Consider the following 19,196-nt stretch of genomic DNA (forward strand, 5'->3'; position numbering starts at 1 on the left):
CCTAGTCAACAGATGTTAACTTTACTCAGTATTTATCTGTGGACCTGGAGTGGAACTTGAGACAAACCCCAGATGTTACAGTTTCATATGGAAGAATGGTTTCACTTCCTTCAAATACCTCTTCAGACTCTTTCAGAATCCAAAGTGGATTGAAGTTTATTCTGAAAGCTGGTGGTGGCAAAATGTCATCACACACACACACACACACACACACACACACACACACACACACACACACACACACACACACACACACACACAGGGCATAAGGCCAGAGGGGGAGGGGACACACCCAGGATGGGACGCCAGTCCGTCGCAAGGCACCCCAAGCAGGACTCGAACCCCAGACCCACCAGACAGCAGGACCGTGGGCCAACCCACTGTACCACCACACTCCCACCATAATAATCACTTTAGAGTTTTTTTAGTTTATTTTTTTATTAGATTTATATGTCATAGCAAAGGTCTAACAGAACTACACAAGAATTACAAAATTACATAGTCAAAAGGGTGAAGATGACACAGGGATTCATTGTTCTCTTGTAATCTAAATTAAAATTAGTGGCCCTCTATAACTGTTACATCTCAAAATTTGGAACAGTACACAAATTCTTTAAACTGAAAGGTAAGTCTCTTCTTTTTTCATCTGTTTTGTATTCTTTTGTCCGGTCTCTTTGACAGGATCACCACCACAGCTGCCTGCATGATGGACCTCCGTAGATATCCGTTGGATGAGCAGAACTGCACCTTGGAGATTGAGAGTTGTGAGTCTCATTTCTCAGAGCCCAGCAAGGCCTTCATTGTGAACCTTAGTACCTCTTGTTCTTCACTTGGCTCATACATACCTCAGTAGGGATTGGCAGTGTTTTGATTCCATGTCTTTGGTCACACATTTACTTCAGTTTGACTAGTTCACCTGTATTTCTTCAGCAGCTCATGTACCTGTGACTTGCAACCATGTGCTGCTAATTAATGTGGTTAGTAGTGCCTTTGCAGCCTTTTGGATTTCTTTCTACAGTCACGATATCCAGTTAGTATGAATGATGAGGGGTTAACAGTTCCAATAATGACAATCATGTTGACACTTGCCATGATTTACCCCCTTGACTGAGGACTGTTTTTAAATTCATGATAGCAGTGCTGTCAGCATGGACAGCATATCAAATTCAGTGCTGGTCGTGACATATTAAGAGAATACACAGGCTGACTAATTTGAAGGCTGGCCTTTACATGGCCATAAAGGACAGCTGCTAGTGTAGTAGTTAGAGCTACTGCCTTTTGATCCAAAGGTTGCAGGTTTGATCCCCACCTCCAGCTGTAGTACCCTGGAGCAAGATACTTAGCCTAAAATTGCTCCAGTAAAAATTACCTACCTGTATATATTGGTTAACAAATTGAAACCTTAACATTGTAAGTTGCTTTGGAGAAAAGCATCAGCTAAATGAATGTCTGGTTGTCATAGTGAGCTGTGGGTGGCATATTGGTGGGATTGTGGTTGTGGCATGAAGGAGTGTAGGTTACGATCACCTTCTGGATTATTGGCTGCACCTGATTAGGAAACAAAGAGCAGGTGCAGCCAAAGTACTTAAGAAAACTAAAGCACAGAAGTAGGAAACTGGATTGCAGACTTCATGCTTAGCCTTGTAAAGGAAGGTTCCTTTTTTGTGTTTCTGGTGCTGCAGTTTGATTCATGCTCACAACAAAATGGCCCTAAGCCTCCAACCCCTTGCCACCCTGCACTTGGTCGCTTCAGGACGAGACACATAACCTTGAAAAATAAACTACTTCTGTCATGCCCATACCCGCAAGCTCAGCGACAGCATTTGTTGCTGATTAGCACAGCCAGATATAAAGGCAGCGCCGTCACGGCATCAGGTGTGGAATCCTACAATGTCTATCTGCTTGGCTTGTGAATTCAGCATTTTGTTCCCTACGCCTTGTGTCTCCTGGTTTCCGACCTCTGCTTGTCCAGTGTTTACTGAGTATTACCTCGCCCCTGAAAACGACGTCCGCACCTTGGGATGCCCACGCCTGTCCCCGACCAATGATTTTGTCTGCTCCTGTGTTTGGCACGGAAATAAACACATCCACACCTGGGCCCAACGCTTACCTCCAGTCTCCTGGCTTCGGAGCTGACAGCTTCCTTATCCCCCAAAACAAGGAGTTCCTGTCATGACACAGGATGAAGTACCTGAGGACTGACCAATGCTACTGTGTACATAATCCAGTTCAGGTGGACCAGGGTATACATCCTTTCTCAGTGAATCTTATAAAACACTGTATAAAAAAGGACGAAGGCTGGGACCCCTCAGTTCTATCATACATATCCAGAGTACATAGATTTTTGTTCAAAATTGATAACCTGGTCTTGACAGCCTTATTTCCCAGCAGCAGATTGTTTCAGGCCTTGTTCAGCTGTGCCATGTTGGCCATATTGTTTGCCACATGGGTTGGCATCTATTTCTATATTGTACTAACTGTAAGACCAGTTAATTCAGAAGAAGAAAAATCCCTGGTAAAGTACTGCACAATTATGGGTTTTAGTACCAAGAAACTACAGGCAGGAGCACAGGGTGACATGTCTATTGTGTTACCCCAGCAACCAAAAGTCTCCACATTCTTATGTTAGTTTGAACAGTTTTTTTTTTCTTTCTATTTTTTTGTAAGAAAATGCTTTAAGGCAAGCATTTAGAAAGGAAAAGAAAAACTCCAGTTCAGTAGAACATATTATTTATTTAGACAAAATACATTTTTAGTATTCCAAAAAGTTTCATTTAATGTACTATTTTACATGTATTTGTTTAGTCTTTTCAAATCAGCTTAAAATGATTTAATCTCCTGGGTAACTTTTATTGTGGAAATTTTAGGAAATTTGATGGAGAGCACTACACCAGGAGGTGGGATTCAAACCTGGGTTTCTTGAAGTGGAAGATGGCAGCTGTAACCACTTGTACTACCTGCTACAACAATAGTTTTTCTTTGTCTCTGGAAGTTTTCACAGTCTTTCAAAACATCTGTAAGTTTGATCAGTCAGTATAGCTATAAATATTAAGTGACTGTCTCACTAATTATTGTCCAAAAATAATATTCAGGAGTTAGAAGAATTAGACTGATTGAACATTTCAGGGGATGCTTGGCATTCTTTCTGTATGGCCTCAGATTTTGCTGGAGGGCTCGCATCTTCAGTCAAGCAAAGTTGCTGAATTGCCGTATGGGACCCATGGTCCAATACTTCTGACCCAAAATTTTGCTTTAACAAACTCCCAATTACCTTTACCATTTTCAGTCTTACTTCTTTTGAATTCAGTTGCTGTATCAGAAACTTTTAATTCAGGTTGGTTGAGAATTAAAGAATATTAATAGACAACAGCTTTGAGACCAGAACTTTATTAACATTAATAAAATTATTTCAAAGTTCATTAATAAAGAAGTGCTTAGTTCCCTCAATACACGCAGACCTGCAATCCTCATTACTGAACAAGCGGATGGAGGATTGTTGCTATAGCAATCATTTGTTAATGTTAGTTTAAGGTATCAAATAACTCAAAAGTGTAGCCTCCAAATAGGTCTCATGTTTTTATTGTACAGAAAAATTAGCATTTCACCTTGAGTTCTCATGAAAAAGGTTTGTTTATAAATAGGTACAGTTGGGGATGCCTACTCTGAAGAGACTAATGCCTCTGTCCTGTTCCTTACTTAGATGGGTACACCACAGATGACATCGAGTTCTATTGGCAGGGTGGGAGCTCTGTCACGGGAGTGGACAACATCGAGCTTCCCCAGTTCTCAATCATTGACTACAGAACCCTATCGAAAAAGGTGGTGTTTGCAACAGGTAGACACCCAAAATAGAGCATTTAAACTACTGATTGGTTGTGATTAACTGAAGACATGGGTAGGATTCTTTGTGTTAGTTCCATCATTAAATGTATGAAATACATTATTAAGATGACGTTAATTATCATTCCATCTAAATATTTACTGTTTTTGTTGTGCTTTTCAAGGGATATGATGCAAGTTGCTTCAGTGACTAAAATGTTTCTTAATTATTAAGTTGTCTTAATTAAGCTTCTTTAATCAAACAAAAATCAAGCACCACGCGTTCTTGAACATGATTTTAAAGATTGTTTTTGCCTGTTATTTTAAATTTGTTTTTTGAAAGTGGCTCTCTGCTATCTAGATATGTACCAGACCTAACCCTAAATTTCACTTCACGCAACTAAAAGCTTGTATTTATACAAATCTTATGTCATCTCTCCAGTAAATAATTAGCACCTGATCTGTCGCAGTGAATGTGTTAGCAGCGGGTTTCATAGTTATGTGTGGCAGCCTGTTTGTCTGGTTTCAGAGTAGTACAGAAATAGCCCAGTTAAAAGGAAATGATAGACACCATATATGACATGGTTATGCTCATTTGTCTTAGCTCATCCAAACTTTTGCCAAGGCTCTGTTGGGGTTGTTGGGGTTGCAGGAGCAAAGAAAAGATTGTGTCTCATTATGTTCTCATCTTCTTAATCATAATTCTCTCAAAAGGCTGCGTAAAGATTGTTCATTCATTATTGTTAAAGTGATGTCTAGGGCTCTTTAGAAATGCATGGAGACAACTAAGCCAGCTGGAAATAACTTACAATGAAAGACTTGGAGACACTGTATTAGTCTGTCTTAGGACTCCAAAGTCCAATTGTTAAATATACAATTCAGGTTTAAAGTTTTAAAATTATATACACTCATTTTGCTCTCTTTGTACTTTATATGGTCAATCTTTTCTATTTTTTCCCAATTTCTTTCTTAGGATCCTACCCCCGACTATCACTAAGTTTCAAACTGAAGAGGAACATTGGATACTTCATCCTGCAGACCTACATGCCCTCTATCCTGATCACAATCCTTTCTTGGGTCTCCTTCTGGATCAACTATGATGCCTCTGCTGCAAGAGTTGCTCTGGGTAATGGCCCCATTTACTGCCCGTGTGCCTTTGTGACCAATGTGTTGCTTTCTAAAGGGTAATGGTCTGCGTTAGTTGGATTTCATTATTATATATTGCACTAGTTTAGTGGAAGAACTTTGTCTGAAGCTAATACTTAGCAGGAACCGCTTGAAATACTTCTTTAAAATGTCCAGTTGTTTGTTGCTGCAGATACAATGATGTAAATGTAGTAAAGTAAAACGTGAAGTAGCAAGCTCTGGAAGCTGCTTTGGCTGAAAGTACCCATAAAAAATGAATAAGTGATGAGTTAATAAACAGAGATGATGAGTATGCTGGCCTTGTGTGCTCGAAAGACTCATGGATTATTGGTGAGTTCAGTGAGTCAGTGGCGGACAGGAATATTTCTGTCCAAGAAACTTCAGTCACACTGGCACTGTGATCACTTAAGGCATGTTTAACAACATGTTAAATGATGGATTTTGAAGCTCTCCTTTCAAATTCAGGTACAGTGAATTGCACAGGTACAGTGTGCTAGGTACAATGGTTGCTATGTATGACATGTAAATGTATGTCTTCTGATGTGCCTTCGAAATTCTATGCTGTAAAGAATTTGATTTAGCACAACTTTTGCGTTATCTATTATGAAATATAGTTTCATAATATGCAGGGCTTCTGACACTACATAATTTAGCATCTTTACAAGACATGATGTAAGGAAGTGCTGCTAGATAGCACCAGTTTCCCATTTCACTGTGCTTTGTGTCATTGACTGGTTTCGTTGTTAGCCTATTTGCACATCTGTTCCTCGGATACTTGTTAATAAATGTATATATGTAGTCTCATCACTCCTTTCATTGCGAGCCTTACTCCCTTGCAATTCTTTAGTAACTTATCTGCTCGACTTTGTTTGGAACTCTAATGTGGACATTAAACCCTTACTTCAGCATCAGTTTGCATCATCATTTCCATGTATTCTTGATACAAAGACTGTTACAGGTGTGTTTAGATGGGTGATATGACTAAATTGCATTGGGATTTGCCATCTTGGGTGTCAACAAGCTGCTTTTGGCACATATGTCAGTGCCTTAATTTATCATGAGTAAAAGCTCCAGCACTACTTGAGGTTAATCAGTGGATGGTCTTGAAGGTGTTCTACTGAGTGTCATAAGAATAGGGCAAAGAAAGAGTTAAAGGGATAAATTGTGGGAATGGCAGAGTGTTCCATTCCCATCTGCTGAGGGCCTTTTTTTGGCGAGGGGGGGTTGGGAGGGCTTTGAGAACCAGAAATCATAAGCCTACCAGCGGAAGGACCCAAGTTGATGGCACAGCAGCAGGACACATCTCTCTGTCATCTCTCATTTCAGAGCTGGAGATCAACATTAATTAACATTGTTATTTAGTTGCATATATGAGCAGGCAGGAGGCAGGCCTGGCAACACAGGTGCATTTGATGATTTTGATTTTGATTCATTGTAACCGCTAATCTTCAGCCCCATGCAGACTATGCCTCACATAATGGAGCCCTGCTATGTTAGATAAGGCTGATTCGACTTTCAGGCATAAATAGGGTACATTTTGATGGGGATTGGGTGTAAAAAGCCAGAACCATTATGAATCCATGTAGCATTCATAGTTTTGACTTTGCTCAGATTGAATTAATTTACATTTAGCTAGATGTATTTGTATTATCCTATATATTTCTATAAAGGCAATAACTATAAATTATAAAATATAAGGCAATTCAAAAAGAACTGAACCCTTTCAGAAATGTATTATTCAGTAACAGTATCATATTAACATGTAATCTAAACCAATTTGTAAATACCAAGCATAGTAATACTAACATACTACTTGTTTGTGATTTTTGAAATCGTATTTTTTAAAATGTTCAATTCTTTTTGAACCAGCTTGTATTTAAAATATATATTTACATTACACTTTACATTAATCCTATCAGTTTTGACATCATCCTTTCCTAAAGTTCTGTAACATCCAGCACACATTTTTTCCACCATTTCTTTGGCCTCTGGCCTACAACCTGCTGAATCACATAACAGGTCTAGGGGTTCGGTATAGCAGGACTTTTGATAGAGGGGCCAATTACTGTAAGCCAGTATATTGTACTTTGGCTGTCCTAATGCATATAAGTGAATACTTTTCAATATTATTGCCACAAATCAGATAAAATAACATAGGTGAAATGAGGAACAGTGTTCTACCAAGCTTGTGCGCATAATTATATTGCTTACTATGATTCAGAGTCATTTAAACATGGCTTTAACCACATATCCATTTAAACCACTGCAAGTTTAGATGAACTAGAAATAAATGATGCTTCGACGACTTGCTGGTACTGAATACACTGAGACTGGACATTCACAGATTTTTGTCTAATCTCAGAGAAACCATTTTCAAAATCTCAGGCCTGTGTTTATACTGCTGCTGTATTTTGCATCAGATAATTTTTTTTCAGTTAAATGCCAGTCCTGGAATGAAGAGAGTTATAAATGGTAACATTTTTAGTAAACAGTGAAAATAATTTTTAAAAATCAAATGTAAAGTTAATTATTATATTGCTGGAGTCCTTGCACAGTAATATTCATCGAAAACTGCATGTAAGTAAAGACAGATAAGATGCAAGGAATACTGTGTTTGTAGTCATTATATCTCGGTCTCCAGTAAACAAAACAAAACACAGCTGTTAGATTGTGAACTGTCCACATGTGCAAATATCAGCTTTCTTATATATGAAAAATTGAGTTTCTAGAACATTCCTGAATGATTCTGAATACAAATTGAATTTTGCCAGTAGAACACTATAAAATAAAAAATCATAAAATAAAGAGTGAAAAAACAAAAGAGACCATCTCTTTGACCTTCAAGAACGCCTTCCTAACCCTCATTTAGCAACCATGAATTTGGGAACCGTTGTTTTACTGTTGCATATACTAGGTGTTTGCTTCTATTTAAAATTCCTTTTCTGTCTACATCTAATGCAGAAAGTAACTATTGAATTTTCTGTTTAGTAAAGCACAGCTGAATTAGATTGAATTTTCTGTTAAGTTCCTGGTTATTGTTTTCCAAGCTAGATAGGCTATCTGTTCGGACATGAAACAACCTTTTTATGAATAGGTTTTTTTTTTTTTTTTGCTACGTGCAGTGTGCAGTATATCATAAAAACCTGCTCATAAAAAATTTCTATACCATACCATTGCCTGACACTGCTGGAGTATGCCTTTGTTTTAAAAGTTTTTCCACAATAAACATAACATGATCAGTTGACCACGTGTTTTATTGCTCATTCTGCACAGAACTGCTCAATTAAACAGAAAAGTGGGAATTACCTGGCACTGAGTGTGTAAATGTATTTTACATCATGCTGATAGCATTAGTTTATAGTTGTAGATGTTTTAAAGTGTTCTAGTGATTTCTGGGAAATGTATTCTGTGGTTTTTGGATGGCCTAGGAATACATTTTTAATTTTCTCCATTCAAGATAATGGGAAACAGGCTTTGGGTATCTAAAACTTCAGTATCCACATTGTTTTTTGTAAATCAAGGGATGCCTGTATTTGTCTAGATCAGATGTCTTACAAAAAGAATATTGCCAATATCTGTTTAGAAAAATCAAACCAGGTGACAGTTTGTTTACAGCTGCATTGTAGCATTTTTTTAATAGGGATGTCTTTATAGAACGACTGTAGCTCTACAGCTCCCGTGACAAGAAATGTAAAATTTCTGAAACATTTCATTCTTGTTCAGTATTATTAATATTAATTATTTATGTACTTTTCACTAACCAGGGATAACAACTGTGCTCACAATGACAACCATCAACACTCACCTGCGGGAGACTCTGCCCAAGATCCCCTATGTGAAGGCCATTGACATCTATCTGATGGGCTGCTTTGTCTTTGTCTTCCTGGCACTGCTGGAGTATGCCTTTGTCAACTACATCTTTTTCGGCCGGGGCCCACACCTTCAGAAAAAAGTTGCTGAGAAAGCGGCCAAAACCAACAATGAGAAGAGCAGACTAGACACAAACAAAGTGCAGGTGGGAAAGATTTTTTTTTCCTCAGCTGGATCTTCCTCTCATTATTTTGGCAAAAATTAATATATAAGAAACTTATTAAAATTACATATACAATAAGAAATTTAGCATCTTCATTATTATTTTCATTTTAATTACTTTTTAACATAGCATAGCTTGACATTTTCTGGTTCAAATAAGTACTCTACAAAATGTAACTTTTCCAGTCTGAATGAATTATTTTACATGCTAGAAAGGGACGGTTTTATCTTGGGGTGAGTGAAATTTCAGTAGTTGTACTAAGAAAACAAATAGTACAAGTTCCAGAGTATTGTGGACTTTCAGACAGATCATTAGCAAGAAGCTGTGCATTTTCTGCAGTTATCATTATAATAATAAAAGCCCTAGTTAATTTCACTGGGTTTATTCCAAAGTCTAATTATATACACTACAAACTCATTACCTGCACCTAGTGTTCATTCTCTCTCCAGATGTGGCTGACAATCAAAAAGCTTGTGGGTATGGCCTATCCTCCCATGCACCACACATACATTTGTGCAATTGATGTAAATCCTCATAACGTACAGGCAAACTCGAGTTATGTGTCACTCTGATGACCGCAAATACAAATAATATATAAATATGTAAGAGAGGATGAGAGAGAGGCAGACTGATAGAATGAGGTCATTCCATCACAGCCAGAGCTGAAAATCTTTATGCTTTTGATTTTCGATCTCTTGTTCATGTGAGAGCGGGGGGAGTGCGATGGCGCAGTGGGTTGGACCGCTGTCCGGTGGGTCTGGGGTTCGAGTCCCACTTGGGGTGCCTTGCGGCGGACTGGCGTCCCGTCCTGGGTGTGTCCCCTTCCCCCTCTGGCCTTACGCCCTGTGTTGCCGGGTAGGCTCCGGTTCCCTGTGACCCCGTAAGGGACAAGCGGTTCTGAAAATGTGTGTGTGTGTTCATGTGAGATTGAAAAAATGTTAAAAAGCAGGTTTGTGAAATTCTGATTTTCATAATAAATTATTTTTATATAATTTGTGCAGGATTGTGTGTAATAAGTACATAAACATTTCCCATATTGATCGCAGAGTAATCACTAAATCTCATCCACATTGAATACCCGTTTCAAACAGGTATTGCAGTCACACTGTACAGTCCTTGTTCTCTGCAGCCTAATATGATGTTCAAAATATGAGGAATCACCATTTATTTTGATTTAAAAAATGCAATGATAGCAGGAAAAGCGTCATACTCAGGTTTTTTTAAAAACGTTTTTCACCTCCAGTTTTCCCCATATAAAGTACCTGCAGAAAGTATTCAGACCCGTCACTTTTCCACACTTTGTTATGCTGTACTCTTATTTTAAAATTGATTGAATTGATTTCTTTTGCCGTTAGCTGATATGCAGACCTCCATAATGACAAAGGGAAAACATTTTTTTAGAATATTTTGCAAGTTTATTAAAAGTAAAACACTGAAATCTCTCATTTCCATAAGTATTCAGACTCTTTACTATAACACAACAGACTGAGTTCAGGTACATCCTATTTCTTTTTAATATTTTTCAATTTTCTGTAGAACTTGAGCGTAGTCTGTCTGATGCAAATTGGACATGATTTCGAAAGGCACACATCTGTCCTTATAAGGTCCCAAAGTTCACTGTGCATGGCAGAGTATAACCCAAATAAGGATGTTCAAGGAACTCTCTGTAGACATCCAAGATAGAATTTTGTCAATGTATAGATCTGGAAAAGGGTATTAAAAGAGTTGCAATGCATTGATGGTTCCCAGGTGCATAGTGGTTGTCATCATTTTCAAATGGAAGAAGTTTGTAACCACTAAGACTGGTCTGGTTTTCCAGGCAAACTGGGTATTTAGGCAGCATGGACATTGCCAGGACCACAATTTCTGTAGCATTGTGTCAATCTGGTCTTCATTGATTTTGGTAGAGTTGTTACTCAGAAGTTTGGAGTTTGCAAAATGCTACTTACAGGTCTCTGAGAACATAAGAAAAATAAATTATCTGGTCTAATGAGACAAAAATCGGCCTCAATGCCAAACGTCATATCTGTGAATAACCAGGTACCACTCATCACCTGGTTAATACCACCCATTCAGTCAAGCACGAGGAGCTGGTTTTGAATGAGGGAAAGATGAACAGAGCCAAACACAGAGAGCTCCTGCTTGGGTGAAGATTCATCTTTCAGCATGACAACAGTCCAAAGCACGAAAACATAGGAATGCTAGAGTAACGTCCAAACAAGTGTATGAATGCCCTTTAATGGTCAAGTCACAACCCAGACATGAAATCCACAGAAAATTTGCAGGCATGGTGGCACAGCGAGTAGCGCTGCTGTCTCACAGTGCCTGGGTGGTGCAAGAGGAAGTGAGAGGATCTGCAAGAAAGAATGAAACTGCCTAAATCCAGGTATGCAAAGCTAATAGAAATATACTCAATATGATTTGCAGCTTAAGTGCTGCTGAAGGTGGTTTTAGAAAGTACTGAATTAAAGGTCTGAATATTTATGTAAATAGAAATTTTTGTTCATTTCTAATAAATTTTCAAAATGCCTAAAAACAGGTTTTCGGCAAAAAAAAAACAGTTCAATTAATTTTGAGGTAAATCTACAAAAACAGCACTGTGTAGAAAAAGTAGAAGGGTTTGAATAATTTCTGAAGACACTGTGCATTGGTAGTGTCATAAATGTGTGTCTCACAAGTCTCAAATGACCCCTAAGAAATCATGGATACCATTCCTGCACTCGCTCATGAGAGTTATATTCAACAGGTGCACTGAGCTGTGCTGTATCTTTACATGTTTCTTCTTGGAGTGGTTGTGCAGTGTCTTACAAAAGTATTCAGACACTTTACATAATCATATCTACTGGATAAAGTACAAAGTGATGCTTTAATATATCTTACCATGTCGTATTTCAATTAAAAATATCACTCAGCATTAATTGTGAACATGAGTTTTGCATCACACATTAAAAAAATAAAATTAAAAACTTAAAAATGCTGTTTGCGTAAGTAATTGTAATAAGTTATCTTTGATAGTGGCCAACCTTAATTAAGTTAGATACTGAAAATTACGTTAACAAGTCACCCAGTTTTATTAAGGTTTGGAATACTTTTGCAAGCCTCCGTACTTTGGTGTCTGGCAATTGTTTGTCTACTGTTAGTTCTATGTTAGGTCCAGCTGTCCACTTAGGGTCCCAGTCCTCTGGGTCTCACAGCAAGTGGCCAGTAGGTGAATTTTCCTCACCACAAGTTCCACTAGGTAGTGCAGAAGAGTAGAGCTGGAGCAATGAAACAGCTACTGTGGGCTTGGATTCTGGCCTATAGCAGAATGATACTTATTGTGATTTGCCACCACAAACATACCAGTCAAAATCCCATGGCATTTTCTTTTTAGGTTGTGTTAAATGCAAAGCTGCCACATCCTTTCCCACCACTGTTGAACCCATTTGTTAATCTTTACCTCTCCCAAAGCAGACATATCAGAAAAATACACTGAATTTATATTTACATATTGTGCCCATGAAAATGATGAATAATTTCATAATCACCATTAAACATTGCCAGTATTTTTGTCCAAATCAACTTCTGACTTTTATCCTGTTATGCAGCTGGAGATTTTACAGAGGAATTCAGGATGAGTATCTCAAGGCACAGGCATCTCGGGGAAAAGAAACAGTAAAACTACAGTCGTCTGCAAAAGTTTGGGAACTCCTGGTCGAATTACTCTTTGTGATTTTTTAAGTGAAAACAAGTTAACATAACCTCAGCATGGTGCGACGTTAAATATGACTTATTTCTGCAAATTTTAATGCGCAATTGCTATGTATTTGCACAGAAATACTGGAAAATAGCAGAGTCTCTGTACAATTGTATTTCTATTCTACTTAATTGTATTGAATCAAGAATTGCAAAGTGTATTATTTGTTGTGTGGTCACCTTAACCTAGAGACATCTGCAAGTAACAGAAAATATACCGTATAAATTGTAAAATGTCTTCAGAAATTTGTAACTACCATTCATAACACGAGGATCCGGTGTACAGTATATTTATTGTCTAATTAATTTGTGTTGAGTGAATTGAGCAGATGTGATACATCTAAGAATGAAACTGGTATAATTTGATCATAATCATTTTAATTTGAAGTTAATACTTTGATAAAGACATAGACCTGACTAAAACTTATGCATTTATATATTTAAATATTTAAAGCCATAAAGGGCAGTAGGAAGCGCGGTGTTTAGCATTGTTGGCTTGGAATTGAGAGAAATAGGTTTCAATGCAACCTCCTTCCGTATCATCCTTGAGCAGGATACTTACCCTGAATTGCTCCAGGGTAAGAAAATATACCAGGTGTACCAGGGGAGAAAATATGCCCTGTTGTTTAAATTGGTAAATCATTGTGAATAGCTTAATGCGCAAACCTAACATTGTAAATCTCTTTTAAAAAAAGCAACGACTAAATGAATAAATATGGATTAAAGGTGTTCATTCAATCATTCATTCATTCCGCTTGAATTACAAAACATTTTAATTAAATAACTAAAATTTTTTTCAAGAAGTCAGGAATAATTTTATCCAATTACCACTGTTAGCTTTCAGCTGCTTTGAAAATCCTTATTCCCATATGTCCCCTTATAGCAAGATTTGAGGCCTTTGGATTTATTAAGTCACTTATTGGGGTCTACCAGTCCTATAAATTATTTAGTCTGGCTCCATCTTTTGTTTTTCCCTTCCTCAGGTGGACGCCCATGGCAACATCCTTCTGACAAACCTAGGAATTCACAATGAGGTGGGTGGTGCTGAGATGCTGGCTGGCTTGGGTGATCCACGGGCTACCATGTTTTCCTATGACAGTGCGAGCATCCAGTACCGCAAGCCTTTATCCAGCCGGGACCTGTACGGCCGCCCAGCCGTCGACCAGCCGCTAGGCCGCAAGAAGGGTCGCTTACGTCGGAGGGCATCCCAGCTCAAGGTCAAAATTCCTGACCTCACGGACGTGAATGCCATTGACAAGTGGTCTCGGGTTATCTTTCCTATTACCTTCACTTTCTTCAATCTAGTGTACTGGCTTTACTATGTCCACTAGGGATGGTTCCCTCTTTAACATTTATTTATTTTTCTATTTATTTTGAAGCACACACACATATACTACTAACATATATAGCTCTTAATACAAGGTAAGATATTCAGCTGTAATTTATTTCCCACAGCATTATATTTCAGTTGTAGATGGATTGCAGTTTTTTCCGTCACATAAATTTATCACCCAAAATATAAAAAGTATCACCACTCTAATCCTTAGTCTATACACACATAACTGTATCCAGGCATAAATCAGTTAATGTGAACTAGAATGGATAAAACACAAGTGAACTTGTGATTCAAAGTCAGACTGTGTATAAATTTAGATTAAAGTAACTTGCTGATTGATACATAATGCTGTGACATTTTTATTGGAAATTCAGATTTTTGCAATGCAATGTCTACAGCTGCTTGTCCCAAGTGGGATCATGGCGAACCGGAGCCTACCCAGAAACACAGGGTGCAAGGCTGAAGGGGACACACACACACCCTGGATGGAACGCCAGTCTGCCGCAAGGCACCCCAAGCGGGACTTGAGCCCCAGACTCACCACACAGCGGGTACAGGCGAAACCCGCCACGAAACCAGGCCCCTCAATTCTGATTTTTACACAACCGATTTTTGTATTCTACATGTGACCAACATGACTTTCATTCTTTTCTGTTGGTAGACAGGAAAGTCCAAAGTCAGTAAGATCAGTAATGCTGCTGAATGGTTTTTGTGTTACCGATGACCTGTGAAAAACTGTCCTGGGTGGAGGTCACACTCCATCTTGTCTTAAAGCAAGGGTTGCCTTGCAAGTTCTTATATATGATGTAATTAAATGCAACTTCATAAGAGTTCCATATTTACAAACTTCTTCTTGCACTCCTTGCAAATTTCCCAAACTTTGTGTTTTGAGATTAGTGAACTTCAGCACAGAGTTTAGTTATATGATAACAATTCAGAAATGACTGATATCAATGGGAAATACACACACACACACACACACACACATACACAGAGTCTGAAGCCAAAGCAGGGTCGTGGCAAGCTGGAGCCCAACCCAGCAGTACAGGGTGTGAGGCTGGAGGGGGAGGGTACACACCCAGAATGGGACTCCAGTCCGTCGCAAAGCACCCTAAGCAGGACTCAACCCCCAGACCCACCAGAGAGCAGGCACAGGCCAAACCCACTGCACCACCGCACCTCAAAGGGAAATACTGATCTTGAAATTCAAATGTGTAAATATTCTTACAGTATCTCTGAGTATATAAAAATATTTTTCTTTAAAAGTGATCAGGTGTACGATGACTTATGTTAGCACATTTTCCAAAGTATTAAAAACATTTACAAACCCTTTTAACACATACTTTGTTTTTTCCTGTTACAGCCAAATCCAGCCTATGTATCACTTAAAAGAAATGTAATTATATTCATCCAGTTAAAACTGCCAAGTTATTATGCATGTTATCCCATTACAATCAGCTTTATCAGGGTGATCAAGGTGTCAGAGTGACATTTTAAAATTTTAAACTATAACATTAGTGTTGTTCTGAAGACTTACATAATTTTTGTAATTGTGGAGGAGGTGTAATCAAAATAGAATAAATCATAATCAATCCTTTCAAGCTTCAGTAGAAATCTTTACTAGATGATAAGCCTTGATACTTTTAACTGGAAGATATATTGACTACTAAGTAGAATCAAGCTGCATTTGTAGTTAAGACGTCAGTTATTTCCTCTGGAAAATACCTGAGGTTGTTTGCTGCTTGATTGTATTGACAGTAAATTACAACCTGTAGAAGTGCACAGGAATAAATTATCATTTCAGTAGACATAATCAAAACGATATATTTTTGCATAATCAGTGCCATGGAATTTGGTTTGAATAGATATACAGTCTGAAACATCAAGACCTTTATTCCTTCCGAGTGCCCATACAAACAGCATACTCATACAGCAATCTGCTACATCATTAAGTTTCTCTCTCACTAGCCCATATCTATACTTATTCACTTCTGCTGACAGATTTTAACTGGAGCAGGGTATACGTTCAAGTTCAAGTCAAGGGTATAACAGCTTAATTTTTAATGTGTGCTATACTATTATAAATCAAATTTCTTGAACTGCTAAGAAATCTGATGTATGTACTACCAGAGAGGGAGCATTTGGTGCTGATTTCAAAGGGTACATATAGGAGTAAAAGCATTTTTGTATGTTTGTGTGCGAAAATCAAGACTCATAAATTCCTTTGGGCTTTTTGTGTTCAGTCGTTAGAGGTACTGTATTTAGATAGTAGTTGTGTCTATAGAAATGTGTGATCAACTTCCATTTTGCCTTTGCCTCTGCTGATGAGCCTGGTAATTGTCATTTAATTGCTAGTCATATTAATTGGAATCTTTATCCAAAGAAAATTTCAGTCATTTACCCATTTACAGAAGGTTGTAAAACTGGAGTGATTCAAAGTACCTTGCTTAAGGGCACCACAACAATGGGGGAGCTGCAGCCCAATCAGCAGCTTTCATGTTACAGATCAGCCTCCCTGTTTACACTTCCTACAGTCATTGGAGTATCCTTAGAAGAAGACAGGAGATAATGAGTTGTGGTCAAGGTATAGCACATTACTACTGTTGGCAATTTTGCAGAGAGGAGACCAGGAGACTTGGAAGTATCTTCAGCAGGATTCTTTATTTTAGAACATGCTGTTTCGTGCTGTAGTCATCAAGTCTAACTAAAGGAGACATGCACTGTGGTTTTATAGGCATTCAGTGGGAAGTCCTTAAAAGTGAGACCTTACCTTAGAGGTGATACCTTCAAACAAAGCATCAAAGGCAAGGAAGCCTTCACAGGAACCAACCCTCGACTGCTAGCTACCCCAAACTTCCTTATCACTAAATGGTTTGACCACCATCTAGTAACAAGAACTGGGATATGTCAGCATTCTCACACAGTTTCATTTAGATGCAAATAATCACAAGTTACTGTGATCACATAAACAGGTGACCCATTTCAAATGTAAATTTGATCTAATCATCCAACAGATGTTGTCTTGAATGCCCACAAGCAAGATGGTCAATTGATCTTAAAGTGACCCTGAATTGTGGATTCCTACACTACCCACCTTGTGTAAAATCTAATGTGTTGCTACAGATTCTGTTCTAGGTTTAATTGATTATCAAGTGACCTAGTGTGAACTCAAAGGTACTACGGTTTATCTAGAAGTTTTAATGTGGATCTAATATAACTTTTATTGAGAAGGAATTAGAAATAACCGGATTTCGAGGGGGAGCTATACAGAGGGACACACACATACACATTTTCAGAACCGCTTGTCCCATACGGGGTCACGGGGAACCGGAGCCTACCCGGCAACACAGGGCGTAAGGCCGGAGGGGGAGGGGACACACCCAGGACAGGACGCCAGTCCGTCGCAAGGCACCCCAGGCAGGACTCGAACCCCAGACCCACCGGAGAGCAGGACAGCGGTCCAACCTACTGCGCCACCGCACCCCCTTACAGAGGGACAATTAACCAAAATTAACCAAAAATTCAGAAGAACAGAACCGAGTGTGATTTCTTCTTCAAGTAATTACACAGGGGTGGCGCGGTGGCGCAGTGGGGCAGTGGGTTGGGTCTGGGGTTCGAGTCCCGCTTGGGGTGCCTTGCGACGGACTGGTGTCCCGTCCTGGGTGTGTCCCCTCCCCCTCCGGCCTTACGCCCTGTGTTGCCGGGTAGGCTCCGGTTCCCCGTGACCCCGTATGGGACAAGCGGTTCTGAAAATGTGTGTGTGTGTGTGTGTGTGTGTGTGTGTGTGTGTGTAATTACACAGAATCCATTCAGTGGAGATGAGTATAAAACAGGGATAGAAGTAGACTAATTGTCAATGATGTCTGATGGAGGGGTTTGAGTGCCTGGAAAGTGTCTTCTACACAAAAAGTCCTTTTATTCCCCTTCAAAAAAAAAAAAGAAAAGAGACGATGGTCAGTGTTCCTTCATTACACCTCAATGCTACTTTATAACAGCGCTCCATCAGAAAGAAAACATTCATATTCCTCCTAATAGGTGGTTGTCATAAATGTAAATCAAGCCATGCTGAGTCACAATGTTAGTAGTCAGAACTATGGAAAATGATACTTTTAACCTCTATAACTTGAAAACTCCCAGGGAAAGGAGAAACACACTCTTGGATTGGCATTCTGTCATCCATAAACATTTCTGTGGGTGCTATAATTTTGCACTGATTCCGGGCTGGATTTCAATAGGGAGAAATATGGGTATGTGTTACCAGGGTTTCTAGACTGAAAAGGAAAAAACCAGAGATGTTTTCATAATTAACAGTGCATTCTTTTCCTCATGGCTGAATATTGTGCCTTTAATGAATCTAAATATTTTCACAGGGTTAAATTATAACTAGTGTTATAAAATTATAAAATTTTACTTTTTTAAAGAAGAAGGTATTCAAAGATATTGCGGATGTTTCTGATGTGTGTTTATATATACACGTGTCATCAGAAAGTTCTTAGACATTTCACAAAATAGTGTACATACGTACATAAATCTCCCTCCTTTCAACTTTATTTCTTAGATTGGAAAACATAACATGGGGCAAGGTCATGTTGATTTCTGCACCAAAATACATTACAGTTAAATACTTCTTTCAGTACTTGCAGAGGTGGTAGAAATTTTGGGACAAATGCATACAAAGGGGGGAGGGGGTATTACTTTGAAGAGGACAGCACATATTGATATATGTTTACTACTCTTTGAAATAAATGTCTGAAATTTCTGATCACACCTTATTGACACACATCCTGTATGTACATACCAGTAGTTAAGGGACATTCCAGCATTACGATGACAATCTGTAAATACAACAATGAAATCTACTTTGCTGGTGTGTTTTCTTTCTGTTGCTACTGATGTTCTTGGTGATGTTGCCATTGTTGTTGCTGTCACCGTTGCTGTTGCTTTTCAGTAGATGCTTGAAGCAATTCAAGAACAAGTTGCACATCTAGCAGCTGCAGAATTGTAAACCTAAAGGATTTTTACTGGGTTAAAATTGCACTTTCCCACCGGATAAGTGATATTCTCTAATGGTTCTAAAACACTGGCTCACAAGTGTTTTCAATTGCTGTAAATTTTCATGCTTATATC

The 19,196-nt window shown here is 38.6% G+C and overlaps 1 protein-coding gene across 1 annotated transcript; it reads left to right on the forward strand.

Annotated features, from left to right (window-relative positions):
* The first annotated feature begins 521 nt into the window (after positions 1 to 521).
* Positions 522 to 14,465, forward strand: LOC108942680 (gamma-aminobutyric acid receptor subunit beta-1-like). Its single transcript, XM_018766138.2, has 5 exons — positions 522 to 764; positions 3,701 to 3,835; positions 4,793 to 4,945; positions 8,730 to 8,980; positions 13,717 to 14,465. The coding sequence occupies exons 1-5, from the start codon at positions 704 to 706 to the stop codon at positions 14,062 to 14,064; spliced, it is 948 nt and encodes a 315-aa protein (XP_018621654.1). The 5' UTR covers positions 522 to 703; the 3' UTR covers positions 14,065 to 14,465.
* Positions 14,466 to 19,196: the final 4,731 nt, after the last annotated feature.

The sequence above is a fragment of the Scleropages formosus genome, chromosome 8 (genome assembly GCF_900964775.1).
Source record: "Scleropages formosus chromosome 8, fSclFor1.1, whole genome shotgun sequence".
Classification (NCBI taxonomy): domain Eukaryota; kingdom Metazoa; phylum Chordata; class Actinopteri; order Osteoglossiformes; family Osteoglossidae; genus Scleropages; species Scleropages formosus.